Consider the following 14139-nt stretch of genomic DNA (forward strand, 5'->3'; position numbering starts at 1 on the left):
ATGGTGAAAGAATTTTTAAGTGAACTAGTTGCTTGGAGCACAAGAATTTAAAGTTGAGTGCCTATAAAATCATGTTCTTGAGTAATATCTCTACTATTTTTTTACTATTCTATGATCCTATCTTTGAAACAAGCAAAACTATGAGATCTAAATTTCAGATAGGTAAGGATCCTGGGACCTTCCCTTCAGCTCTAGGCAAGGCGGTTTAGGGTTCAAAACCACGTAATATTGCTTCATAGTAATAATAGGAATATTTTGCACTTAAAAACAATCAAAACACATGCAAATATGAAAGGAGAAATGGAAAGACCCCCCTTATTGGGTTGTCAGTTAAGAACAATTTCTGATGTCAAACTTGTACTTACATCTCTTCATATAAGCGCAAAAATTATCACAGAAAAGTCAGATTGTCTCTTTCCTGCTAGTGTAGTATCCTTGTGGCAGATTTCATAGTACCTGGCATTGTCTCCTATATTTTAACTATACAAGTTGTGTTGCGGCAGTGTTTAGGCCTTAGGTGATTGGTAAGTAAACAGCTAATGCATCCTTAGTGAGCATGCACTGGGTGGATAGGGACCTGTAATTACAATTACAAATAAATGTGAGTTCATTAAATTACCAGTGATATAAATTTCACAAAATTCAGCAAATAGATGTTGAAAGAATACATTGGCAGGTTAGACCATGTGTATTAGAAACACGGATCAAATGTTTAAAAGTGGCTAAATGCCTATGGACCATCTGCAGTGATGGTATTTATTAGTGAATAACTAGAGCTACTGTTGACTGTAGGGCCAGAACTGTGTCACAAACCCATAACAATATATCTTCCTTCATACAGCCAAAATCATGAATCCTCGTAAGCCACATTAAATGGCATATTTAGAACCTGATATTGATGGGAATATGTACGAAATTCCCAGACCTGTGAGATGCAAAAATAGAGAAAATCATACGCCAAAGAAAAATAATCACACACAAAACAGTATTTATGTGGTTTGGCAATTTGCCTACGTTTATGGAGTTGCAGGGATTTCACTATTCTCAACAAAAAATACAAAATGCGACAATACTGTTTTTCTCTCTAAAAAACAACATCAAAACCCTAATCTCCAAAATAATAGTTTTTAATATCCTGCCCATAGGATTCACAATAGGATACAAAAAACGGGCCAAAAATTTTTCTCTATGGATTAAGCCTCAGAAAATCTCCCATTAAAAACTGTAACAACATTATTTCGAATCATATCATAATCTGGATCAAACATAACTAAGCTCTACAAAGCCCAACAGATACTAAATGTCATATGCATGCAGCAGAAAGAATTCTATTCTACCCAAGACTACTTGCATGTTATATTGATCCAAGTTTTATCTTATCCTGTTTCTTTATTACAACATTCAGTATTTCATTATTAGTGAGCATCTAATGTGGTAGAAACACCACTGGTTCCAGAGATGGAAACCCAGATCCAGCAATAATAGGAATTTTTTAGCACTCAAAAAATAAAATAAAATAGATGTCTGGTGACCTTTAATTGACGCATCAACTGAATTTGACGAGTTACTCAACGTTATGTTATGAGCAGTATCACCAGCAGCATGCTTACAAAAGCCAGGGAGAACATCAGGGCCATCAAATGGTTCCATTTTAACCTTGGGAAACTTCATTTTAATCAGCTTCATCTCAACATCAGAACTTTGTCCACATGCTGGGAAAATCACGTCATGGAAAGGAAGGGCGGGAATTGCTAGATTGCCTTCCAACGGGCGGAAGATGCCCCATAGAAAAGATCTCACTTCCAATCCTAAATTAACAATCATGAACATAAGTTTCTTGTCATCACCAATAAAAGCTGTTATAAGGACTGCAACTCATTCATACAATAATTTTATCACTTTGATGTTATATTTTAAATCATTATCACAAACTTGGGTTGACTTTCTTTAAGTCACTAGGTTTTTGACATTTTAAATTTCTACCTCAGGATTTCTAAGTGGTGCAATCACAAATGTTTCAGCATTCTATCTCTATTATTTCATTATCAAAATAAACTAAGGAAATATTATTTGAGGAACTTGTCTGCTAAAGATTACATTCTTTTTCCTTTTTCCTTTTTCACTCTTTATAAAAATCTTGAAACAGCCACGGCTTAATCCTTCTGCCTAACTGTTTCAACCATATCATTTACAAGCATACATCTTATAGCTTAAACTTACCTATAATCTAAGATTTTGAACAATGAATTTCTACCAGTATATAATAACAATTTATATCAGAATTCACACAAGACTCACCACAAGAATCCAGATGAAGTCTTTTAGAAGAAAAAATTAATAGTTCCACATCATTCACAGAACTCCTTAGTACCAGATCTTGCATCTCTACAAGCTCCAACAGGTTAAAATACTGCTCTTTAGACCTACAATAGAAGCAGTCTTTCTATATTAACATACTATCATCTATAAAAATATTGCAGATTAAGGCCTGAGCATTGAATTCACAAACATACCTCTCAAATTTTCCAGGGAAAAAGTATAGTGCAATATCATTTACAGTAGGGCAGACATTTTGAAAGACATCCACCCAAATATTGCAACAAGGAAGAAATGTACAAAGGAGCACTCCAGGCATGTTTTTTGAAATCTTGAACACTTTAGGATGTACAGTGACTGGAAGATAAGCCAGAAATCCTTCATAGAATTCACTACGAGAAACCATGTCAAGGATCTCAAAGCTTCCACTAGCAAAGGAGAATCAAAATCATTAGAAAAGCAATGTCACTTAGATATGTGTGACTTTAATATGTTCTAGTTGAGTAAAATAAAAGGAATTTAAGTGCCACAATATATATATATATATATATATATATATATAACTGAAGCTTTTGACTTTTTGTTGACCTTTCTAGAATTTGCCACATCATTATTATTATCTATATATAATAATAAAGCATAATATAAAGAAGAGAATGGGTATCATTATATATATATATATATTTGTAAACTTTAAGAAGAAATAGCACTTTTGTTGAATTGCCTACATGCCATAAGTAATTTGTGAGTGTTTTTTCCCAAGTATGGATTGTTAATAATGGTTAAATGATTATATTCCCTATTTCCTGACAACTTAAGCTTTTAGGACTAGTGTTAGCTTATAATGGTATTAGAATAAGTAATTATGAGTTCAAACCCAATCTCCACTCTAACTCACATTTAAAAAAATTTAAAATTTCACGTGTTGGACCCACTTATTAAGGGGCAGTATGGGCCCCCACATGAGAGGGAGTGTTAAAATAATGGTCAAGTGATTAAATTTGCCTTCTCCTAATAGCTTAAACTTTTGGGACTATTGGTAGTTTATTATGGTTGGGTTTTTTATTTGGATAATTTGATAGTTACATTGGAGGGTGAGATTTAAACCCTGAACGTCTCCAATGGAAATACTAGGAGGTGTCATTTGAGCTACAAGGCTCTAGGCAATTTACTATGGTTGACATATGAAACAAAAGAAAACTCAAGTAAAAATAGTAACATATTGTAAGATTATACCAAGGTTGAAAGAAACAATCGCCTGGAGTAAAATATATATATATATATATATACTAGGTAATATTAGAGCAGTTAGTAAAATATTGAAACAATAATAAAACACAAAGCCCCATTGTCCAGCAATCGGTGTGTTGGGCCACTTTGTGCACTCAAGCTCTTTTATAATACATTAGTAAGATAAGAAAGATAGAAAGATGATTTATGAGGACATTAACAAGATAAAGGAGAAAGGAGAAAATATTGATTGATGGGGGAGTTCGAAAATTGTCATGGATTCCTCAAAACAGTATTAGTTCAGCACACAAGTTGGTGCTCAGAACGTGTAGAGTAGATAAACATGCACTTTTCTTTTACATTGAAAATTTGATCATTAGCCAGTATGGAATTCCTCACTTATATAGTTGGTAGCTACCATTACACTATTCGTAGTTTTGAATTTTTTTTTTTTTTAACCCAAATGCATTTCTCAATAAACAGATGAGTTTGAGACATCATGAAAGAAAACATCACTCACCACCAGGTAGCATCTAAAGCAGGATAATTTGGAAGAAATTTCTCAATTTTGGGCAAAAAATTCAGAAGATCACTCTCAGCTTCCTCAGGTTTAGCAGTGCCATGGAAGATACCTCCTAACATATACATTTTTCAATTAGTATATGAAACCAAATAGGCAAAGTATAAAATTACTAATAGGTTTGTACAAACATGTAAAATTCACAAAAGGCCGAAGAATTTTCCTTGCCTGTACATATGGGTAGAGCATACAATGGCTCTTCCTTGCAGACTAGGGAAAACTGCTCACACATGGGTCTATTCTTATATGCTGCAGGAGCTGTTTTATCTGAAAGAAAAATTGATAAGCACCCAAATTGTTTCCATGAGGTAGATACATCTATACTTTCAGCACATATACGTTATAAAGGAGCATGAATCTGGCACATATTCCATGTGAGTCAAATGTTAACAGTAATTAGTTGGGCGGCTCAGCTGGGTGCAGTTGTCTCAAAGGAAAGTCAGTAGTACCTTCTGCTTTATTAAATAACAACTACAGTCCCCCTTGTTAGACTTATAATTGAAATTTAATTATAGGCAATATGCCTTGGGAAAAAAGAATTTATATTTTATAGCAGGATCAAATCATATGCATATGCCAGATGTTTGAGACCTACTGGATACCTCTACCTTTATGTTCAGATGTTTGAGACTTTTGTTCCTGAGAGACTGAATTGATGTCTACACTGCCACATATAGGAGGCTTGGAGTGTCCAGTAGGTCTAGAACTCTGATGCTCATTCACATTCTGCCCAGAAATTTTCAGAGATGAAGTTTTAAACTTGGATATTGTTGCCATGCTATCTGATTGAGCAGAACTAGAGCCCAAATCACTTGGTGAATACAATTCGACCATTTGGGCTACTGACTTTTGTTCCTGAGTGACTGAATTGGTGTCTACAATGCCCTCTACAGGAGGCTTAGAGTGTCCAGCAGGTCTAGAACTCCGATGCTCATTCACATTCTGCCCAGAAAATTTCAGAGATGAAATTTTATACTTGGATGTTGTTGCCATGGTATCTGAATGGGCAGAACTAGAGCCCAAGTTACTTGGTAAATATGATTCTTTCAATCGGGCTCCAGACAACATTTTAACAGCTTCTTCAGGAGGAATAAACTTCACTCTGGAAGTTCCAATATGCAACTGCTTTTTAAGAGGACCTGTTTTCCTTGAATTCTTAGGAATCCTGCTAGGACTCACAGATCGCAGAAAGTCACAGTTGGATATCCTGGATTTTTTTGAGTTTAAAGCCTCAGGAAAGTGTTTCTTCATAGTAACTATTGGAGAAACTATGTCTTTGCTTGACTGACAGGCATCACAAAACCAAATTTCTGGAACAATGTGGAGCAGAACTCGCGTGCAGTAGCTGGAGAAAGAGTTCTATACAGTCATTTTTCAGAGCAAGTATCAACATCAATTATGCAATACAAAAACCAAAAAGCTTAGGAAGCAAAGATGTTAATTAGATCATTGTTTAGTAAGTTTCCATTAGTGGTTGTAAGTTCTAATCATTTTTTTTTCTGGTTTCTAATGTTTTGGCAGCAATGCTGCTTGGTTTTGAATTGATTGAGTTTAACCTTCTGTGTTAGAGGGTGGATGTAGCTAGTGTCTGCAGCTTGCTGCTTGTAATCTGGTAGTGTTGTTCTTGGTTTTTTGAATAAAATCTTATTCATTAAAAAAAAAAAAAAATGTAAACAAAGAAAAAATGGACTGATAATATAATGTAAGTGCAAGAACAAGAACAAAAGGGAGAGTATATAAACTACCACGTCCAGGAACCTTTCAACACAATCTTTGATCATGAAATGGAAAGTTCAAGAATTTTGATAGAAACCACAACTCATTCAAACCATGTGAGCAAATAAGGTAGGTCCATCCTTAGAAAGTAAACAAGGATCTGAACAAAGAATACAATAACAACACATACACACGTTCATGCTTGCACAAGTGTGCACACGCGCACATAGACACACACAAGGAATTGGAGTGGGTGAGAGGAAAGAGTTAATCATACATATGTTCGCGGGCTAATTTGCAGTGAGAGCAAGTAACGAGAGTTTCTGCATAACCTACATGTCCACATATATCACAAGGTTCACCCTGCAAATGAAAAGATTGCATTAAGACTATAAATTTGGTTATTACTCTATAGATATTAGAATTAATTTAGCGTATCAGCTGGCAGCATCCAATTCAAATCATTTTGACAAACATAATACATTAAATTTGGTCTAGCCATCTGCTTATGGTGATGTTGGACTCTATAGGGTTCAACTGAAGACGTATTTCACTAGTTCATTGTTTGAATGGTCCCGTGTTTCAGGTCCTAGGGATATTCATTTTATTGTAGATTTTATTGATTCTCGCATTTTGATTCTAATCAATAATTTTTGTAATTCATTAGGCTAACTTATGTACTCACAATGTGGAAATGAGGAAGTTCCTCTTCATTAAAAAAGACCTTATTACTTACCACAAAAAATGGTGGAAACAAAATTCAAGCTATAAAGCTTTTAGTACTAATGTTGTCCTAAAGTGATCAAGGACAAAATGAAGATCAAGCAACAAAATAACTATGACAATTCAAGCTGGCTCATTAAAATGACCTCAACATATTTTGTAACATTAGTCTCAAATAATCTCTCTCTAAATATCAATGCTAAACAGAACCCTTTGGCACCATTCTGCGTATAGCTCACTCTGCCCTATTGTTCATCCAGTTGAACTCTCTGCAGATAATTAATCATGAAGATATGAAGTGCAGTAGTGTGGTAAAATGTAAGGCAATAGATGTTTCCTATTAATGTTGCAAGACAGAACCTTATAGCTACAGCCTACAGCAGCAACCATGACCAGAAGAGAGGGATATTGCAAATTCACAATAGAATCATATTTGGATGGGACATGGGCAGTATATCTTCAAAGGGTTTCTATATACAAGTACTGTTAAAATTAATAAGATCATGTCATCCGGTAGAGACAAGCAAAAGACATATATCATGAATGACTAGAACAAACCTATGTCACTTCTAAAATTAAAATTAAAACTTGGGTTTGTAACTACAATTTCTTTTTCATCCATTGGAACATGCAAAAGGAAAACAAATTCCACATAACGATTGTCAAAATGTTTAACTATCCAAATTGTATTAATAATGAACTAACACCTCCCAGTGTTTCACATCTAGATTCAAATCCCTCCTCTCCTAATTATCATTTTACTTGTAAATAGAAATGGGCTAGCATCTAACACTAGAATAGTGACTTTCATAGGCATTATATCGAAATCTTCAAATTGTTACTTGGCAAAAACTTTTTTTGGATCTTGTTAAGTGTGAAAGAAAAAAAAAATGCTTATAAACTCTCAAAACAAAAAAAGGCTACACTAGCTTGCAGCATTTTTCCTTTTCTTTAACACTCTTTTATTTTAAGTTTTCAAAACCAAGCACCGAAGAGCAAAATGTATAGTCAAATTAGAAAGATTTTCAACCCAAAATTAAGACTTTAGCACAGCAAATGGCGTGTGTTCATCAGCTTAGTAAACACAGAATAGAATATTAGTAAATAATCTCTCTCTCTCTCTCACACACACATACAAAAAGTCCCATAAAGAAGAAATTTGATGGGCAAAAATAATTAAATAAGAAAGAAATTATCAACCAATTTTCAGCCATTTCCACTTGAACCTAGAAAAGTAACACCCAAAAAGAAGAGAAAACCATATATATATATATATATATATACACATATGTATATAAACATTTGCTCTCTCTCTCTCTATATATATATATATATATATTTGTTGATGGAAAAGTTGCAATAAATAATCAAAATAAGTGGTTGGACCAGTACCCAATAAAGGAATAAAAAAAACACAGCACAAAGTGACGCTCAAAAATAAATAAGAAGAAGAAAGGAAAAAAAAAAACCTTGAAGCAGACAAAGAAGAAAGCACTAAATGCCAAGAATGGTGAATGATTGCTGATGAAAGAGAAGAATAAAATTTAGGGTTTTTACCTGGTGGGTCTTCCTTGGAGCTTGCATTTTGGGCAGTGATTTAACAATGTACACTATTCTTGCTTTAGTTCTTAACAATGTACACTATTCTTGCTTTAGTTCTTTATTGCGTGGTCGTCAAGTATCTGGGACTTGGAGTTGACTGGTAGAGACTACAAGACCCAGAGAAGAAGAGAAATGTCAGCAAACACAATATTTTTTGCAACAAATTTTATGTCTCTTTAGTTATTGAGTTGTCATTAGTTTTTATTTATATTTATAGCTTACGTCATTTATTGTCAGTCATTTTGTCACCTCAATTATTATATATTATTATAAAAAATTTGTGAAAAAAAAAATGGCTCTAGTTTTTTTTTTTTATTGGAAGAATTTCACAATTTCACAATTTATGAATTTCACTATCTGAAACTCACATATTTAAGGTAACTGGCTCGAGGCTTGTTGAAAGAAGAAAAGCTTCAGATTCTATAATTATAATTATGATGTTTTATTTTTGTCGACAATGTTACAACTACAAAGTACGAACGACCAACAAAAAAAAAAAAAAAAAAAAGAAGAAGACCAATTTCACACTTTTTTTTTTAATAAAGCCTTTTGTCAAGGGGCGTGAAGTGCAACCATTCAAAAAGGAATCTGTTAATAGGTCCCATAGCCACTGCATTGAGAAAAATAACAAGAAGCTAATAAACAATGTCCATTTCACTTGAATTTGCTCAACTCGCTAAAAATAAGTTAGGATTTTTTTTTTTGAGGGAATAAAAATAAGTTAGTTGATTACAATAAAAATTTCAACTTTAATAAATGCAATTAGACTTCTTATATATATATATATATATATATATATATATGTATGATAGATTATGATTAATACAATATCACCCTCGTTACTTTTATCATACACTTATCACAACTTGTTATCTTATATAATTTTTTTTTAAATGTCACCTCAATATTTTTTTTTTTAAATGTGAAATTTATTATGCATATATTTTATTTAATCCAAAATTAAGGATAATACGTGTGCTCCACAATCTACATGCTTTTTGTGAGAAGCCAAATGACATATTTTGTATGCAATGGGCAATTATACACATCCCATAAAAATATTAGGTGCTCAAAGAGTTCTTAACACCAACGTTATTGATTCAGTTCAGTCCAAGTCGAAATGATTGAAAATTTTCGTACTGATAAGCTACCCAGTACAAATCACATATATGTTCTAGATTGACAATATGTTGAATGATTGGATAATGTAACATGAATGTTGATTACTATAGTCTAGAATACCAGTTTTATCAAATAAGGTGGGTGTCTAACACCTTTCCATTTTGTAAAATACTTATTCATGTAATTTTCAATCTTTAGATTGTAACTAGGAAACAAAATCATGTACTTTATCTTAGATTATTTATGCGTTTGGATCCACGTTTGCGTTTGTGCGTTTGCACGTTTTACGTTTTCTCTTCTTTTTTTTTTTCAGCGCTTATGAACAGTAACCGGTACTGTTCATGCACATGATTACACTGTACAAGAGACAAAATTACTGTTCACGCACTGTTCATGAGACCCACAACCACTTTATTAAAAAAAAAAATTAAAATGAGTCTCACGGCACTATTTACACATTTAAAAATTATTTTACTACAGCGTTTTCAGTTTTCAACAAAATAAATTGTATCCAAACGGACCCTATATCTAAGACCAAAATCATTCACATGGGTTTGGCCCATACCAATCAATTCAAAATGGGCGAGGGGTGTGGTCTCTCACAAACACACCTTAGGAATTTTTCTAAGTGTTGAAAACATATTTATGAATGAAGTTTACTAACATAACAATAATCTTTAACATTTGTTCTTGCTATTTGTTCTTCAACATGAACATGACCATCTTTGTTTTTTTAAATCCTTCTTATAGTCATTTTATCAAACATGTGGAAACATATATAGAAATGTGTCGGGGACGTTTTTATGACAAGGGCCAAAAATGTGAGAATGGCCCAAGTCTCCCCTTGGGTTCTTTAAAAGTGATTATTTGTGGAGAGTCAATCCCAAAATTCCAAATGTATGATGAGCAAAAGGCTAATAGTGCTTTAATAAGAGAGAAATCAAAATGCCATAATTAAAATACAAGAAAATGCAGAAAAAGTACACAAGTCCAAAATTTTGACCCACAGTCAATAAGAAGAGGAAATTGAGAGAGACTGTGAGAAAAAGAGGGAAGGTTCCTGTAAGGTTGAATTTATTCAACCATCTAATTGGCTTTATTCCGTGCCAAATTTGCTTGTAATTCAGCATTTAGTAACCCTGTATTTAGGTGGGATTGTTGTAAGGGTAGTGAGTGAGATAGTGTGAAGATTGCTCAAGAGTGTGCAAGAAATCAGAGAGTCGCGGCTGGGACTCGCGGCTGGACTCGCGGCTTCAACCCGCCAGAAGATGCACACGTGCCGAGCATGCTGGAAGATGAACAGTCATGCTAGCTGGAGCACTACAGGACAAAACAGGACAACTGGTCATACGGTTAACTCGCGACTGGAACTCGCGACTCAGTCAAGCCACGAGGTCAAGCCGCGAGCCACCCCTGTTTTGGAAAAACCTGACGTTTCGCATTCCACTCCTCTTCAGTATAAATACCCTTTTAACCCACGATTGAAAGAGAGCTTCCAGAGAGAATTTTGAGAGAGAAACCCTAAAGAAAAACCAGATTGTTTCAGCCACAATCTCTACCTTAGAGTCTCATCAAATTCCCTCACTCTCTTCCTCTCCATTGTCAAATCCTTGAGAGGCCTTTATACCAAACCTGGTTCTCACCATTATCATCCCTGTGAGACAGTCGTTTGGAGTTCTGGGAAGCAGTTAGGAAGGAGCCAATATTCATTGGTTGATGCTACGGTGAAGTAGCGGAATCCGGAAAGCTAGAAAAGAAAAAGGTTCGGCGCAACCTCGTTGGAGCAAGAAGCTTGGAGGGCTTAGGTGCATTGGGTAGATTAGGCTTGGAGGGTCTATTGCTGTCCTTGTATCCCAACTGTATTTTCTAGTGGATTGATTACCGCTTGGAGGGCGGCGGAGAGGTTTTTCGCCGAGGTCTTCGGTTTCCTCTTCAATAACATATCTGGTGTTATCGCTGTGTTTGCATCTTCCTTCCTCTCTATCTCTGCCTTTACATTAATCTGCTGTGGTTTATTTTGATGTGGCTTAGATAGTTGTTTAATCAATTCCATGTTATAGCATATGTTAAGTTTTCGCACACTAGTTGTTTAACATATTGCATGTGTTGATTAAATTGGTTTTTGGGGGTCTAAACGTTCAAAAGTGTTTTTGTACACGTTTTTGAACTTTCAATTGGTATCAGAGCGGGTACACATCTGTTTGGTTTCATTACCATTGTGTGATCCTTGACTCCCTTTCTTTTGAGATGGATAGGTCTCAATCCCTTAATGCACCTCCATATTTTGATGGAAGTAATTATGCATTTTGGAAGGTTCGTATGAGAGCCTTTTTATGCTCTATTGATGAATCCGTGTGGGATGCTGTTGAGATGGGTTGGACCAAACCTGAAGCAGCCAAATCCACATGGGATAAGGCAGCACTTACTGCATCTAATGCTAACAGTAAAGCACTAAATGCTATTTTCTGTGGTGTGTCTCCAGATGAATTTCACAGGATTTCACACATTATTATTGCCAAAGATGCATGGGAGATTCTGGAAACAACTTATGAAGGCACGAAGAAGGTGAAAGATACCAAGTTACAAATGCTGACCACTCGGTTTGAGGAACTCAAGATGAGTGAGGATGAGTCCTTCGACTCGTTCTATGGGAAGTTAAATGAAGTAGTTGTCAGCAAGTTTAACTTGGGGGAGAAGATGGAGGACTCTAAGATTGTAAGGAAGATCCTTCGATCATTGCCGGAAAGCTTCCGTGCTAAAGTGACAGCCATTGAAGAGAGCAAGGATCTTGACGACATCAAGGTGCAGGAGCTGGTTGGTTCTCTACAGACCTATGAAATGTCGCTGCCAAATCAACGGAAGGGTAAATCCATTGCTCTAAAGACCGTTAATGAGAAGGTGGAAGATCAAGGATCTTCGGGAGAAGATATGGTGGACAAGGATGTAGCCTATCTTGTTAAAAATTTCAAGAAGTTTTTGAAATTCAAAAACAATGGAAAATTTGATGATAAGAGAAAATTCCAAAATTCTGGAAGGGAGAAGAGGGATTTCCAAAGGAAAGATGGAAAAGAATCCCAATCCACACAAGGTGTTACTTGTTTTGAATGCAACGGGCATGGACACTTCAAGAGGGAATGTCCTAACTATTTGAAATCAAAAGGCAAGGTGTATGCCACGACCTTGAGTGATTCAGACTCGTCCGACTCAGAATCTGAAGAGAGTTGTGATGGAGAAGGGAACTACTCAGCTTTCATGACTATTGCTCATGTTGAGTCTTCGGATGAATTGAATTTGCTTGTTCAAGACCTTGGAGAACATAGTGAGGATGACTCACTAGGAATTGCTGAAGAATCTGAAGCTGAAGAAGAAGAAAGCACAGCAACTCTTCAAGAAAATTACAACTCACTTTTGGAGAAATCAGGTGAATATACAAGGGTAGCCAAGGCTGCTGTGAGAAAGATGAAGAAGGCTGAGGAGGACTACAAAAGTCTCCTAATCCAGTATAGGGAGGCCAAATGCGAGATTGAAACTCTTAATGGTGAGCTGTCCGAAGCCTACACTAAAGTGAGATTCCTTGAGAATGAGGTTGTTCAAGCAAATGCAAAAATAGAGAGGGTCACCACCAAGAAGCTTGATGATGTTATATCCTCTCAAAAGAGCTTCTCAGACAAATCCGGACTGGGATATACCGGAGAAAGTAGCTCAACTGGAAATGTCACCAAAGAAGTGAAGTTTGTGAAGTCCAAAGATCCAGTTGTAGCTGACTCTACGAGTGTGAACCTCGAGGTGGAGAAAAAGAAGAATGTGGTGGACCAACGGATGCTGAGTCATCGGAATCAGTCTATGGGCAGGTCCGAGTCTCGTGCCAAGTCACGTCCACGACCACAAAGAGGTCCTAGAGGAATGTATGTGTGCCATTATTGCGGACTTCAAGGGCACACTCGACCAAATTGCCAAAAGCTGAGGGCAATGAACAGTGCTACTCCTCAAAGGTCAGGAGGACCAAGAACTGATAGGAGAACTTGGGCAGGGGATCAACCTAGAGAGCAAAATGGAGATCCCGGAATGATGGACGTGATGAAGATGATTGGTGCATTCACCAACTGCTTGGAAAGCTTCTCACGAAGGTTTGAAAGCCCTAACTCCCGTACCCAATCCTTTAAGGAAATCACCCCAAACACAAGTGCCGTGTGGGTGAAAAGGGGTACTCATGCATAAGCATTACAACATGTCCATGCATTAATACTTCCTATGCTTTGTGACTATGTTTGTTCGGTATGCTTGTTGTTTTTGATTTTGTTTGTTTGTTTGTGAATTTTTCTTAATTGTGTTTTATCAATCTTTTTGTTTCTTGAGTCAAAAATCCAAAAATTACATAAAAATTTGAAAATCAAAAAGGCTTGATTGACTTTGTTGAGTTTTGTCTTAAAACTCGTTTTGCCTTGTACCTTTGTGCTAATGGCTTTGTGCATTTTCGAGCATTACTTGTTTTCATGCACTCATATCACTATGGGAAAAATCTTGAAATCTATGTGATTGTTGTAAATAGATCTTCAAACTTGTCATGAATGATTAGTGAATGGTTATGTTGATCTTGAAACATGCATAGACTTGTGTCTATATCTCTTCCCACTTTTTATTTTTTGTTTGCTAAAAAGAGCTCACTAAATGTAAATCTCCAAATGAAAAGAGATATTGAGCTGCAAAAGCCTGTCGCACATTCTAGTATTTGACTAGGAAAAAGGGTAAGCGACTTTATATTAAAAGTGAAATTTCTTTCAAAAAGGCCAAAGGCCTGTTCTTCAAAGAAAAGTGTAGTCTATCCCTCTCACAATGAGAGATGATTGCCT

At 35.6% G+C, this 14139-nt stretch overlaps 1 protein-coding gene across 1 annotated transcript in view; it reads right to left on the minus strand.

Moving 5' to 3' along the window:
* Positions 1-240: 240 nt before the first annotated feature.
* LOC126701593 (uncharacterized) overlaps positions 241-14139 on the minus strand; it is a 63588-nt gene continuing 49689 nt past the window's right edge. Inside the window, exons 2-9 of the mRNA XM_050399796.1 lie at positions 6120-6205; positions 4735-5471; positions 4295-4393; positions 4067-4181; positions 2514-2744; positions 2299-2423; positions 1533-1808; positions 241-577 (exon numbers count right to left, since the gene is read on the minus strand). Coding sequence (XP_050255753.1) covers positions 537-577; positions 1533-1808; positions 2299-2423; positions 2514-2744; positions 4067-4181; positions 4295-4393; positions 4735-5471; positions 6120-6205 — 1710 coding nt within the window. The 3' untranslated portion in view covers positions 241-536. The remainder of the gene's footprint in view (positions 578-1532; positions 1809-2298; positions 2424-2513; positions 2745-4066; positions 4182-4294; positions 4394-4734; positions 5472-6119; positions 6206-14139) is intronic.

The sequence above is a fragment of the Quercus robur genome, chromosome 10 (assembly GCF_932294415.1).
Source record: "Quercus robur chromosome 10, dhQueRobu3.1, whole genome shotgun sequence".
NCBI lineage: Eukaryota > Viridiplantae > Streptophyta > Magnoliopsida > Fagales > Fagaceae > Quercus > Quercus robur.